At 39.3% G+C, this 14,130-nt stretch overlaps 1 protein-coding gene across 2 annotated transcripts in view; it reads right to left on the reverse strand.

The window, feature by feature from the left end:
- The window catches only part of MYO1B (myosin IB), a 107,971-nt gene that overhangs the window by 24,092 nt on the left and 69,749 nt on the right, over positions 1–14,130 (reverse strand). For both annotated transcript variants that reach the window (XM_063399881.1, XM_063399880.1), the window contains exons 14-17: positions 5,115–5,219; positions 3,570–3,632; positions 2,630–2,830; positions 128–354 (exon numbers count right to left, since the gene is read on the reverse strand). In XM_063399881.1, the coding sequence (XP_063255951.1) occupies positions 128–354; positions 2,630–2,830; positions 3,570–3,632; positions 5,115–5,219 (596 nt within the window). The remainder of the gene's footprint in view (positions 1–127; positions 355–2,629; positions 2,831–3,569; positions 3,633–5,114; positions 5,220–14,130) is intronic.

Here is a 14,130-nt window from a genome sequence, read left to right on the forward strand (position 1 = left end):
CCCACAATTATTATGGTGAGTTTAAACCACACATTTCAATAGTTCGTCCTTGGACATCAAGATTTATTGTTGCTTTTTATAACCTCATCAAACAAATTCACCAAATCTTTGGCACCGCAGAATTTACCTGATGTAGTTTGGATTTTTTGTCTGGAGATTTTTCATCAGGGTAGCAACTGAAGCCTTGAACTGTGAACCTGCCGTCGGTGGTCTCTTCAGATTGATCTTAGCAGGGTTTCCTTCTGGGAACAATGCTTTGATAAGGGAGTGGTTGGCCTTCCACATGGCCTGGGAGAGGTCACGGTACAGAAGATCATTATTTTTGTCAACAAATCCTTCCACCTGGTACATCACCTGAACAACAGAGAAGAGCCTCATCAGCACAGGTTTCGAACTACAACAGAGGCCAGTTCAAAACTGACCCAAGAAACTGATTTCTCCTTTTTAGACACTGTCCAAAAGACAGAAATGAAAGATATTTCAGCTTTCATTTTAAATCTGGCATTTGGATGACTTTTTGCTGGATAAAATGCCTGTGAACGTGCTACCTAAGAAAGATGCATTTTCTCATACTGCCAACAGTTCCCTGTCAATCAATTCTGGTTTCTGAAGTGGAAGAAACCCTTTTTCCATGATAACTCTGACACACCACCACCTGCCAAGACTCCAAAACAATCTGGGGTTTTTTTGTCTGACAAGGTTTTTCTCCCTCTCTTTTGAACCAAAACAACAACAAAAATACCCTTTCCTTTCAAAGCACTGAAGTGCTTATATTATTTGCCTAACTAAAACAAGACAGGGAATATCACCTCTTGCTATCACGGTATAAGCAGCAAGCTGTGCAGCCCCCAGGGGACTGTTATTTTAAAGGACTTTACCAGGAAAGCAGTCCAATAACAACAAGAATGAGTACAAAGCTCTGACCTGCAGCTGGGTACCTAGGAGGCAGCCAGAGGAACTTCATACAGATCTCAGATTGCTACCAGCTCCTTTAATTTTTGAGGGAAAATAGGAATTTCAAATAGGAAACATATTTGATTAATTGTGACAAGTCATCTGGCTGGTAGTACAGATTCTTCTTCAGATCCAAGATTTCTCAGTTCTGCATAGGTATGTACTATGTACACAGAATACCAAATGAAAATAGTACTGACACGTATTTTACACAACAGCAAGTTATGGGAACTCAGGCAGCATTTTACTTTGGAGAACATGTTTCTGATTCTGACATGTGCAGTAAATGCCACTATTGAAAAAAAACCCAAAAAAACCCCGAACAACTGTTCACATGAAATTACTTATATTTCTTCTTAAAAGGAGGGTCAAACTTATGCTGACCAGTGACAAGATCAAAATGTTCTCAGCTGAGGATGGAAAAACAACATTCCTCCCAAAATAGGAGGAATTCACTCTGCTGGGTACGTGAATGCCTGTAACAATCAAAGACCCTCACTGCCTGCTAAGACACAATCTGTGCACAATCCTCCTCAAAGTACTGGGGTATTTTCATTTCACTTAGATTTTTGACAACCAAAGAAATACCTAGGTATTAACCCCTGACAGATTATATGCAGTTACAAACTCTTCTCGGCAACTAATGTTAATGAATGGCTGCCTGAAAGGCTGAAAGTCTGAAATTTCCAGGACTATTTTGAATGAGAAAATTATTGAGCTATTCAAAATTGTAAGACTGAGAAAATTTCAAAAAGCATTAAGCAGTCCTAGGAAAATGAAACACTTTCCAAATATTCGTTACTGTGTGACAATCATTTCAGCAGATTCAGACAAGAGGTATAATTTCAACCCTTCATTTACTTTCCATTTTTTAAAATAAATTGTCTTAAGTCTACAAATTAAATTATTTTGATTTTCATTAATAAAAAGTCATCATGGATTACACACTGAAAGCTGTCAGACTTGTATTTATTCATACTGCTTATGTTTTTAAATATAAATATGTTTGCGAGCCCTCTGTATTGCTTTCTCTTCCATCTGTTAAAACACAGAGAATCAAATTCAATTCCTTCAAATGTACAATAACTGCATTTTCTCAAGAATGTGACTAAGAACTGCAGTTAGTTCAGTCACAAAGAGCATGTTTTCTAAAATATGTTGCCAACAAACGTGTGTGAATTTTTGTCACTGTGAGCAATGATTTATTTCCAGAGACCTAATGCAGCACCAAAGCACACGGGGCACCTTTCTCCTTTAATGAGAGGACAGCTGCTCTGACTTCAGCCAGAGCAGCAGGGCATTGTACAAGGGCATGCAGTGACAGGACAAGGGGTTCACACTGATGGAGGGCACGTTTAGGTTAGATAGCAGGAAGAAATTCTTCCCTGTGAGGGTGGTGAGGCCCTGGCACAGGCTGCCCACAGAAGCTGTGGCTGCCCCATCCCTGGAAGTGTTCAAGACCAGGCTGGATGGGGCTCTGGTGAAAGGTGTCCCTGCCCATGGCAGGGGGTTGGGAACTAGGTGACATTTAAGGCTCCTTTCAACCAAAACCATTCCAAGACCTCTTAAAGTCTTCCAGCCCGAATCACAGATTTTAGGCTTAAGACAGAAAAGATTAAGATAGGTCTGAGTTTTTAATCAGCCCCCCACACCACGTGCTCCCTCCACTGGGTACCTTGCCAGCGTAGTGCTGGATCCTGAAGCAGCTGTGAGGCAGGGAGGTGTCGTTGAGGAACCGGGAGCACTTGCTCAGCCTGCTCTCAAAGTGCTGGTGAGTGGCACAGACCTGGTTCAGCTTTTCTAAAAAGGTGTCATCAGTAACAGTTCCTGGTCTCAGGCATTCTTCATCCAGCATGGCCAAGATTCCAGTTTGGTTCTGAGGTTTCAAAACAAGAGCTTTAGTACTTGTTTCCATCAGCGCACAAAAAGGAGACCATTCACCTGTTTGACTGCTGCTACCCAGAAAAACATTCTTTGAGCCATCTCAACATTTGGCTCTTTCTACCTCATACCATCTCCAACTGATCTTTAGCATTTGCATTTTTGGAAAGCTTTGTATAAGATCTGAATCCCGAAATTCACATTGAAACTTTGTGTCATTTGCTCAGCCTGCAGCAACTCCAACTCAACTGAAAGTATCCAGTTTATGGTAAAACCACCACGTGTTTTATGTTAACGGTTAAAAACTGTTCTTTTCTGATTGTTAAGGAATTTTATCTTCCTTGCATTGGAAGTCTTCTCATAATGCACAAGTACTTTGAGTACCTCAAATATTCAGTAACACATAACTGAGTTTTCTAGTTTCCATATGAAAAAAATGTTAATTACAGTGCTGCATGTGATATCTGCTACGGAAAACAGCCCTAAATGTAAACATTTAAGAGCTGTTTGATTTATTTTTTGTGTGTGTGTAGGTACTGCTGACTATTTCTACAAAAGTAACACAGCTTTTCTTTTTTAAAAAAAAACCTTTCTAGTAAAATAAGCTACTACACAAAGTAAGATTAATATAAAATTTCACAAAAATATTGTGCATGAGGATGCATACAGATGTTACAGCTAAATTAAATCTGTGCATTAAAAATTATCCAGAGAGATTCTTGAATACAACTTACATTTTCTATTAGGTCACAAATGATAGCATTGTTGAAATATTCGATATGAGTCCATTCAATCCCCTATAAGAAAATATAAATAAATGTATGAACAGGAAAACTATGGAGGGAGATTTTCCTCTAGGCAGTTAAACTGATATTCCAGTAAACCATGGCATTACTTTCACATTTAATTCTTCAAGCTTACCAACAATTCATTATTAAGGAAAAAAAAAAAGCAATCGTATAGTCCTAACATTATCTGTGCAAAATGAGTGTCCTTGAGCGGCTGCCAAAGCCACTCTCCATTCCTTTCCCCCACCCATGTCAGCTTCCCATGCACTCCCTGGCGCCAGGCCAGGCTCCTCCCACGCTGCCCACGCTCCCACTGGCCAGAAGGAAATCAGCCCATGTCACTGTGAGCTCCTGAGATCAAAATTTCTCAGTTCTTCATTGTTGGGATTTTTTTTTCTTTAATGGGAGGAAGAAAGAGGGCTAAATTTAGATAAAACCATTTGAAAAATCCAGAGTGTGACTGTTGTTCAGATGTTCCTAATATCTCCATTTCTTTTTTGAACATCAGCGCTAAAATTTCAAGGATGAGATGCCAATGTATCATGAGGTAGCACTGGTAGGGCAAATGACTGGAAGAAGGAAAATATTAATTTCTTTCTTAATTTGCACTCTGTGGTACCTCTTACAATTTACTTTTCTTGAAGCATTTGAAATATCATTCAAGAACCAAATTGCAGTAATGGTGGTTCACCACTGAATGCAAAATTAAAAAGCGATGCCAAAATTTCATGTTATCCTCAGGATCACAAGGTAGGAACTTTATGTATTTTTAAAAAAATGTTTATACAGCAAAATGGTATCATCCAGTTTGAGTACAGGCAGCGTGTGCCAGTTTTTATAGCTGGCAGCTGGTATTTTGTCTGAGCTCTGTGTATCATGTGGAGCACTGCTAAAACCTATTAAAACTTTAGCTTGATGTTCACTCACAGAATAACATCAAACACTAGAGGCTGAGATCCACAGGACATCTTAAATTTATCCATAAAGCTCACATGGCTCCCTTCAATACATACCTGGAAGAAGACTAGAACCAAAGCTCCATTTGCAGTTTCTTTCATGATGACTGCTATTATTTTAGCCACCCAACTCCCTCTGAGGAAGGACTGGCTGTGGCTGTTCTTGGGGTGCATCCCAGACATTGCTGTGTAATCCAAAACACAGGCTGCAGGGTAATGGTACTAACACCAGAAAGTGATATTAGTGTTCCAATAAATCAATTAGCCCTTGCTCAGAACTGCCAGTCATCGCTGCCAATGAATGAAGCAGAGCTGGGTCTGGTTTTTACCTGGAGAACTCATAACGTGAAACAAATGCCAAACCAACATTTTTTGCTTAATGTAACTAGCACACAGCCCCACACAAACATGCTCCATGTCAGTCCTGTGGTCAAAAAGTGCCTCTGTTGCCTGAAAAATGGTTCCAGCCTGCATGCCTGTGTATCTTTACAGGGGCAATGGGAGGAGGATATGGAAAGATCCGTTCAAGTATTACCTCTCGGATGTATTCCTCCTGCTCTTCTTTGAGGGTAAGTTCAATGAAGATCTGCTGCAACTTCTCATTACAATAGTTGATAATGAATTGCTCAAAGCTGTTGTCCTGTCAGATGAAACATGTTTGAGTTAGCTCTGTGTAAACAGCCTGGAACCCAGCTGGAGTGAGTTATTGCAGCAGCTGCAGGCCAACAAGCTGCTGTATTAACTACTCCTTCCAGTTTTGTGATGTGATGGTTGGAGTACTATTTGATTGAGATCACAATTAGTTCAGAATTTTTAGACCAAATCCTTTCCTGAGGGTTTGTCCATTGGGAGGGACAAAAACCTCTGTAGGTTTTAGTCATGATGCCTCCATACTGGTTCCTTTTAACAAGTCATAGGACACCTGTGGTGTCAGGGAATAAACAACCAAAGTTTTGCCTGCACTAATCTGTCCCCACATGTAAAATGTAGTCTCCTGCAGGGTCTGATAAATAAAATCATAATAGTAGCATTAGCTCTTTTCCACTCAGCCAATAAAGCATCCTGTTTCCCTACAGAACAAGGCTCAAGCTGCATTTCCAGTTCTAGAGCCTGGGTTAAGAGATTATTGGCTTCAGAGGTCAACCCACCTCCTCCCTGCCAACAAACTGCCCCTTGAAATGATGGGAAACAAAAGAGCTTCACTGACTGAAATCCCTCTAACAGGCTAACTCATCTAAAACTGGGTTAGGGAGCAGCAGATGTGTGACCCTTTGCAGAAGGGACCAGGGAGTGGAGCAGACCCCAGCAGGAGGGGTGGGCACAGGAAGGAGGCTTGGTGACTGCCCCACCACAGGCTGTGACATGACACTGCCTTTTTAAACTACCAAATAACCTGCTATAAAATACCTGTGAGGCTTAAATTATGCTGACAGAATTTTTATCACTGAAGGCAAGTGCAATCATTGGACTGTTTGAATTAAGGATCTGGTTGCTAAATGAGATTAAGAACACACAAGCAGATTAGAAAATATTGAGGTAGCACAGATTACTTCTATCATTTTAGTTTTAAATGAAGCAAAATCATAGCTGATCATCAAAATCCCTCAGCCACAAATGCTGCCCCTCTCACCAACTGCAATTATCACTCAGAGATTGCAAAACTTGCATAGCTCTAGATGAGAGAGTTAAAATTTGGCATGCAGCAAAATCAGCACTGCAAACAAGGCATACTTACTGCATTCTGTTGAAAAAGAAATTACATAAACTGCAGTCAGTATTTATTCTACTCCCATAACAATATACAGAATATATCTATTAGCACTTATTTAGCATACCAAGTAGCTCAATCTTTGTATCACTGAAAATGGAAAGCACTACATGAATGTTATGTATCACGTCTTTGTAGATGAGTCTTTCTTTACATACTGTCTAAATATTAGCAAATAAACCAAGAGGTTGAGACACATCAGAGCCCAACACAGAACAGCATTCTTGCATTGCCCTGTCTCTAAATCACCAGGTAATTTTTGCCTCTAAAAGCCATATTTATAACCTTGGGCATACAAATCTCTGCAACAGAAGAGTAGAATGTGGAAGGGAACAGAGAATACTGGAGGAAGAATGAGTATAAGTTTACTTGACACATTCAGATAAGGCCATCACTTCAGATATATCGGGTATGAAGTAAAAGGACCCCAGCTGTCACACCACCCAGACAATGAGAAAGGGTAAAACACACTCTGCATCCTCCTGCCAGGCACATGCCACCCAGCTCAGAGACTGCTTCTCCAAAAGACTAGGTTATTCTTATTAAAAGGACTTCAGGGCTATTCACTCACAAATTATACAGATTTGGTCATCAAAAGAGGATGGAAACTGAACAGAAAATCCAGCTAAACCATCTAACTAAAATGTCATTAACAATACATTAAAGTAATTGCTAGATGTTTTCCTGATTTGCTGTATATCTCTGATATTTATGGCTTACCACAAAAAAAAAAAAAAAAAAAAAAAAAAAAAAAAAAAAAAAAAAAAAAAAATCCACAGAGTTCTCCACAAATCGCTCACTTTGAGCTATGAAATTCTATTTGACATTGCCAAGCCACTGAAAATTGCTATTCCAGGAAAAAAGTTATTGAAGAGCAGCAGCAATGTTGTTCTTTATGAATAACACAGACCACGAGGCCAAGACAGTTAATTATGGCAAAGAAAATGAGGAAAAAGGTTTGAAATTACTGAAATTCTCAAAACACTTAACTCTGAGCAGACCAGAAGACATTTGATAAATTAAATACACTTCAGAAAAGGTTTTTAAAAAACCCTTATGAAATAAATCAATTAGAATGTTTATCTCTAAGCAATTCAAAGAAAGGTAACAGAGGTTGTGCATTTATTCACCCTTAATAAATATCTCTGATTTTTAATTATGTGAGGGCTCCACAAAACATATACAAACATTCACAAATTAGTTTCCCCCCCAATATTTTAATGAAGGTCTTATAAAAATATATGCAACAGAACTAGAAGTAATCTAAAGGACTTCTGACTTTTTTTTTTTTAGAAGACAGTAGAGAATAACCCATATCAGTGATAGTACATCACTAAACCCACTCAGGAGACAGGGGCTGGAGGGACTCAACCATCAGAGACTACTTGCTCCTTATGCTGACCACTTGTATTAGAAAGGGGTTTGACCAACACAGAAGCAGAGCAGTCACACCCAAAATTTGAGGAAGAGCTATCAATTTTTTTCCTTTTTTAAAGACCATATATTCTCAAGGTATCAGCTTCTCTTCCAGGCTGTAAATCTGCTACTTTTAATGTCGAGCGCATCACCTCAATCCCTGCATTTTAATAGCAGATTTCTAACTATGCCTTTGAAAGCACAGACGAATACAAAATAAAACCTTCAGGGAATGTAAAACCACACAGTCTCTCAAATTAAATAAAGGTGCTGGGAAAACAGAATGACACCTGAGCTAGGCTTAAAGTCATGTTGAATTTATAGATACAGCTCAACCAACCCGCCTCAGCTTATCCTCTGAATCTTTTATCAGATGCAACACTAAATTTGGAGGAGTAAAAAAATTCACTGACAAAAATCAAAGCCTACCTCACCATGGTTCTCGCTTCTCAAATAATGGTGTCTTGCTCATACAGCTTCATTCTTTATCAACCTCCATGGTTGGTATTTCATGAATAGCAAATTTTGAACTCCAAAAAAATTCTTCTCCATGCAAAAATAAAGTGATCATATAAACTAGCTATAAAGTTCTATCTGTGGGCCACAGCTATTACATATAGGTGCTTGAAAGTCCTACAGAAAATATTCTTTTGTCCTTGATATTCTACCTAGCTTCTTCTTCAAAAGATTCCACTTGTGTACCATGGAATCATCTGAAAAAGACATATATGGTTTGTTGCTGACTTTATACATTTTTATACCAGTAAAATACCAATGCAAAACAGAAAAAAAAAAATTCTGTTAAAAAAGAAAAAAAAAAAAGCCTAAAATCTTCAAACTGGTCTCAGGCAGAAATATCTCCATTAGATTTCTGAATAAAAATTATGTAAATCAGGGCATTTTTCTATCAACATTAGATACTTTCTAACGATCTCTCCCCACATAGAATTCAAATTCACCTTTGAGTATCCAGTTCCCAATAATTTCCAAAGATGATGAGGCAACTAAGACACCTGCCTAAAATTGAAATCTGGGTACCTGTCCATTAGGCAGGACTAAATTCTTAACTTTCACCTGCCTGATAAAGTCTAACTTTAAGTGTTCCATTTTTTGTGTCCTCTCCACTGTTTTCCCAAACCAAGCAGATGATGTTGATCCAAACCTATGGACTTAGGTATATCACACCTCAGTGTCACACTTTCCTAGGTGTTCCTCAATGTCTCCTCTTCCTTCTGAATCTTTCACCACACCATTCTTGTTCAGAGGCAATTCAAAAACCTACACATTGCTCAGTCTGCAACCACACTGACAAAAAGGTGTCCAGCAACATTTTTTCAAACACATTATGTGAGCATTACAGCTGAAATTATACGTGAGATGTATTTCAAGGAAAAGCATCTTTTAAAAGAAAACCCTCAGCATTTCAAGTCATGAGACTGTTGAAATCCACAGGGCTGATATCATTAAAATTAACTTTTACATCAATGTGAGAAGGGAAAAAGACACACAGAGACTGATACTTCTGCTCTAGAACAAATAGCCCCAGAAAGCAAAGATTTTTAAATATCAGCACAGCTCCAGGCATCAGGAGTCTCTGACTGCCTCCTAACATAAGCAGGTGACCCCAAGTAGTTCCATCAGGCCCCTGGAGAAAAAGCCAGATGGCAAAAGTAATGATGATAAAAGACCAACATACTCACTTCACTGAGATGAATGGTGGAGTGAAGAGTGAAATCAACCAGCAAATTCAATTTACATGCTACTGTGGTGTCTGGGGATAGGGGTTTTATGTATGACCACACAAGCATACGAGTTTATGAGATGAAACTAAGGAATATAAATGCTAGGAAGTTAAAATCAGCAAAATGGGAAAATTGCATTTAAACAAAATGAAAAAAGATACTATTTTAATCTCAGAAAGCAATGACCCAGTTATAACGTGACTCAGGTACAATAATTTTTCAAATTTTTTTTGCAAATTTAGTAAAGGTATGTTATCAACATTTATTCCTTTCTTTTCTGTTTATATATACAAACATTTGAGCAATCAAGCTTTTTTCCTGTAAACTAGACTGCTCTGGGCTTTTGTGTAAATATCTCTATAGGCAAAGAACCAGAGAGGCACATCTTTTAATTACAAATATTCCACTACATGCAATCAAACCATGTTTCTGTGTACCTCACGGAAGCAAGAAAGACCTGTGCCAAAGCTTCGGGGATTATCCATTTTCCATATTTGGGTAGCTCAGCCAACTTCAGCCCTTTTTGTGTGCCAGGCAGAGAATCAGGCACTCTGAAATCCATCGTGCTCCCAGCTCTGCTGTCCAGGCACACAGATCTGAACCCAATTTGGACTTAAAAGGGCAAGAAACTCCAGTGAATCCAGTGTAGGTGTGATTCCTGGGAAAAGCCAGGTACCATCGCCTCAACAAACTCAACCTGATAAATCACAGTCCTGGAACAACAGGAATTACAAACAGGCAAGAACCTGCTGTATAATCAGAACCACTCCTCTACTAAGACAGAAATAGCTGCTGTAGGGCAAAACATTATTCTCACAACCTGAAGCAGAACATTTGTGTATTTTTGCTCCAGCATTTCAAGCATTTCCTCTGTTGCAAAGAGCCAGCCAATGGGATTTACTTCATAAAATTGCACATTGCAAAATAAGCCTCTCTAAATAGTTACGTTATAATACAATTAATTAAATGGTGCTTAACTTTCTGGGATGCATCTCTGCTTTGGGCATCCCATCACTTAAGGAAGTTATTGCTTCAGCAGTATTTTAAAATCTCCCTGGCACCTAGGAGTCCAATCAAGGGTCCCTCTCTGTAAAGCTCCTCTCACAAAACACTTGCCAGTTGATCAATTATAGATTAAAAACTCTGTTCTCCTCTTTCCCACTAGACTGGGGTTTGCCAGAAGAAGCAGAGGGCTGGGTACACACATTTTGGCACTACTGCTTGCCAGTACATGATAAACTTCTGGGCATCAGCCAAGGATTGAGCAGTTTCAAAAAGGAAATCTGTTGCAAGGTAGACAGCCTAGAAAAAGCAGCTGGAAAGTATGGTCTGGAGATTAGGGCAACTAACAAAACATATATCCATGGATGAGTTAAAGCCAAAGTCAGAACACGAAGAAAGGGTTCCCAGATTATTTTAAAAAAATAAATAAATAAAAAACAAACAAACAAACAAACAAAAACTAAACAAAACAAAACAAAAAACTAAGATAAAATAAGATCCCAATAACTTTCCCCTTTAATTTTTTTTTCCCTAATATGTCCTGCTAGCAAATAACTAAAATAACTAGACCCTTCTCCTGTAAAATAATCCTTTGGGGTGTGGGGGGAAGACCCTGATGCAGCAGCAATCTCTCAGAGCTCAGTGTGCTCTGAAATTGCAATGCCCTTCATTGACTCAACAGGATAGAAAAAGGCAAAGCAACCTGTCAGCAACTGGACCAAGCTGTTGTACAGGTTTAAGGGGAAGGTGGAAATATCTCCCATATTTTTTCATGCCTTAAACACCTCAGAAAGACATTTTCAGTGAATATTGCTCTTTATTTGGTTAGCTCCCTCTAAAAACAGACAATTAACACAACTATGAAGTAGTTAATATGAAGAAATGCATTCTTCATACATTCCCCCAGTAGAGATACTGTCATTTTATTGTTGTCCAGATGACAGCTTACATAGTACATGCAGCAAGACCAAGCTTCTTTCTGTCACCTCAAGGGACTTCTGTGCACAAGAAACAAGCTAATTGCTTAAAAAAAATGGACGAGCTATCAAAATGCATCACAGACTGTGAGAAATGGACCTGGTTTTACCGCTGGGTGGCTTGTTTGGCTGGTTTGCTGGTGATATTTTTATTTACTGGTGGGTTTTACACAGAATGTGGTGGATTCTGCCATGTCTTTGCCTGTTCTTGTGCACCTGGAGCAAAAGGATTTGGTTAGATGCTGTCCCCAAAGACAAGGCAGTCACAGCACTCTGGTCAGCCAAATGGAACCAGTCCCTCTCTGCAGCTCTATCGCCAGTGCATCCCAGTTTCTTGTCAGGCTAAAATACATGGAACAAACTGCTCCACCACGGGACTGAGCAGAAAGTACTCACACTCTCAAACTGTCTTCTCAAAGCCTGGCAAATTTCAACAATAAGCCTTGTTTGGCAGTGTTAACTTCCATAAAACTGCACTCCAAATCATTAACTTCATCATATGGACCAGCTGCAAAGCGGTGCCTGAATATTCAGAATAAAGCCTTTCAGCCAACTAGCACAGACAGACATTTCCATCTCTGAAGGGTTGAGCAGGATGAAATGCTCACACTCGCTCCGTGACATTCGTTTTTACACTCCCTACTTCTTGTCTCCCCAGGAAATGTACACAACAGGAAGCTCAACACCCAAAGCAAATGGAGAGAGCCTTCTGCTCATCTCTGCTGAGCCCTGCCAGGCCCCCATCATCTGCCTCCTACAGCCTTCAGTGCTTGATCACAAATCCCTCCCTTCCAGGACCCCGCCCCAACACCCTGCAGAGACGCAGAAACGGCTTTCTGCCCAAAAATGCACACCCAAACATGGAATAAAATGGGAACAGCCCCAAACCTACCCCAGGAAGCCTGGAATCAAGCTGGTTCTAAAACTCCTGGTGCCACCAGCCATCATCCCTACCCCATCTCAAATGACAGTCTAGACTGCACACTGACGGCGCACGCAGCCGCTCAAAAATGTGGATAAACATACTCAGAGCAATTAGTGTCAGGCTTCAGGCCACTGCCCAGGCTCCAGCAGCACAGTTACACAACCAGCCCAGCCCTCCAGCCTGCCTTTTCATGCTCATCATAGTCCCTAAATCCTTGCCTACAGACAATTCACACAGAGCCACCCAAAATTTCAGCCTTTCGCTCTGTGAACATTCAGTCCCAGCATTTGGCTTACCACAAAAGGCACAGCAGGGTTCAAAAATAAACACAGCTTTACAGCACCTATTTTGTGGATTGCGTAGCCAAACTCGCTGCTGACATCTGCCAAACCCACAGAGGCTGAGGATTATTGATAGATTTAAATTCCCTAATCTGAATTTTTAGACAGCCAAGTCCTTATATCTACTTTCTTGGATGGCTTTTGTGTTTGTCTGAAAAACAGGGTTTGTGTTTGATAAATATACTAACAAAACCCAAATCCCAAAGAGTATATGCCAGCAGTATCAATACTCCGGTTATCTTTTCGCTGGTAATTTCCAAGAAACCTCCAGTCACCCTTGTTGATTAACTTCAGCATTAATTGCAGAAAGCAGAGTGAATAGTAAATACATTAATCTTTTAAAAATAAAGAAAAAAACCTCATTTAAAAGCTTCAATTTACATATACTAGAACAAGACTGCTATTGTCATCAAAAAGCTTAAGTGTAGGATCTTTCAGAATGGTAAATCTGGATTTCTTTATTCACTCTTCTTACACATGGAAATGTAGGGTGATCCAAAGAATCATCCTGAACAGAAAAAAGGCCCAAAAAATATTGTGCCCTGCCCATTAGGAAACAAAAGAAAACCTCAAAAACAAAGGAAAAAATTAAAATGTAAAAATCATCCTTCAATAAACACATTCTTTGCTTCTTATTCCAATGGTATTGAGCTTCCTGTGTAAATATTTTGCATGTATATAAAACACTCCTGCTACACCTCCTGTGGGTTTTGATACGTTCTGTCTCCAGTGTACAAGGCCACTTCAGGTCAAAGACCACGCACTCATGACAAACTTACCTGATCCCTGAGTAGAAACATGATTAATATAGGCCTTTCTGCCCTCAGCACATCAAACAGCTTGCACGTTTAAAAGGCACAAATTTAGACATCAAGCCTTTCAAGTGCATTTTCGCCAACAAACATTCTTTGTAGAGCTGACATCAGTTCTAACTTTCAGGAGCAGATGTGAAAATCAAAACATGACTTAGGAATTAGATTCAAGAGGGTACTGCACATTCTTAGTCATAGGTCTTAACTGATTTATAATTAGATGGATATATTACTGTCATTAGCTACACCTCAGCTAATATTTTGAATGTTTGGCTATCATATTTACAAATGTACCACATAGCAAAACACTCCAAATTCCACTGTATTTGTTATGCTGTAAATCTTAAGATATTATTAAATTTTACATGACTTTTTTTGCTCCATAGTGTCCAAATTTTATTTATTGATTAGTTGCTTTAATATAATTGGATTTAAACAATAATTCAATTATTTCTGTGATGCTGAACCAAGCTGCTTGGCTACTATTCTCGCCATAGGTCTTGAGAGAGAGTCACAACTTGTATGAATGTACTGATGAATTTGATCCTCAAGTCACAAGAGCAAAACC

The sequence above is a fragment of the Prinia subflava genome, chromosome 6 (assembly GCF_021018805.1).
Source record: "Prinia subflava isolate CZ2003 ecotype Zambia chromosome 6, Cam_Psub_1.2, whole genome shotgun sequence".
NCBI lineage: Eukaryota > Metazoa > Chordata > Aves > Passeriformes > Cisticolidae > Prinia > Prinia subflava.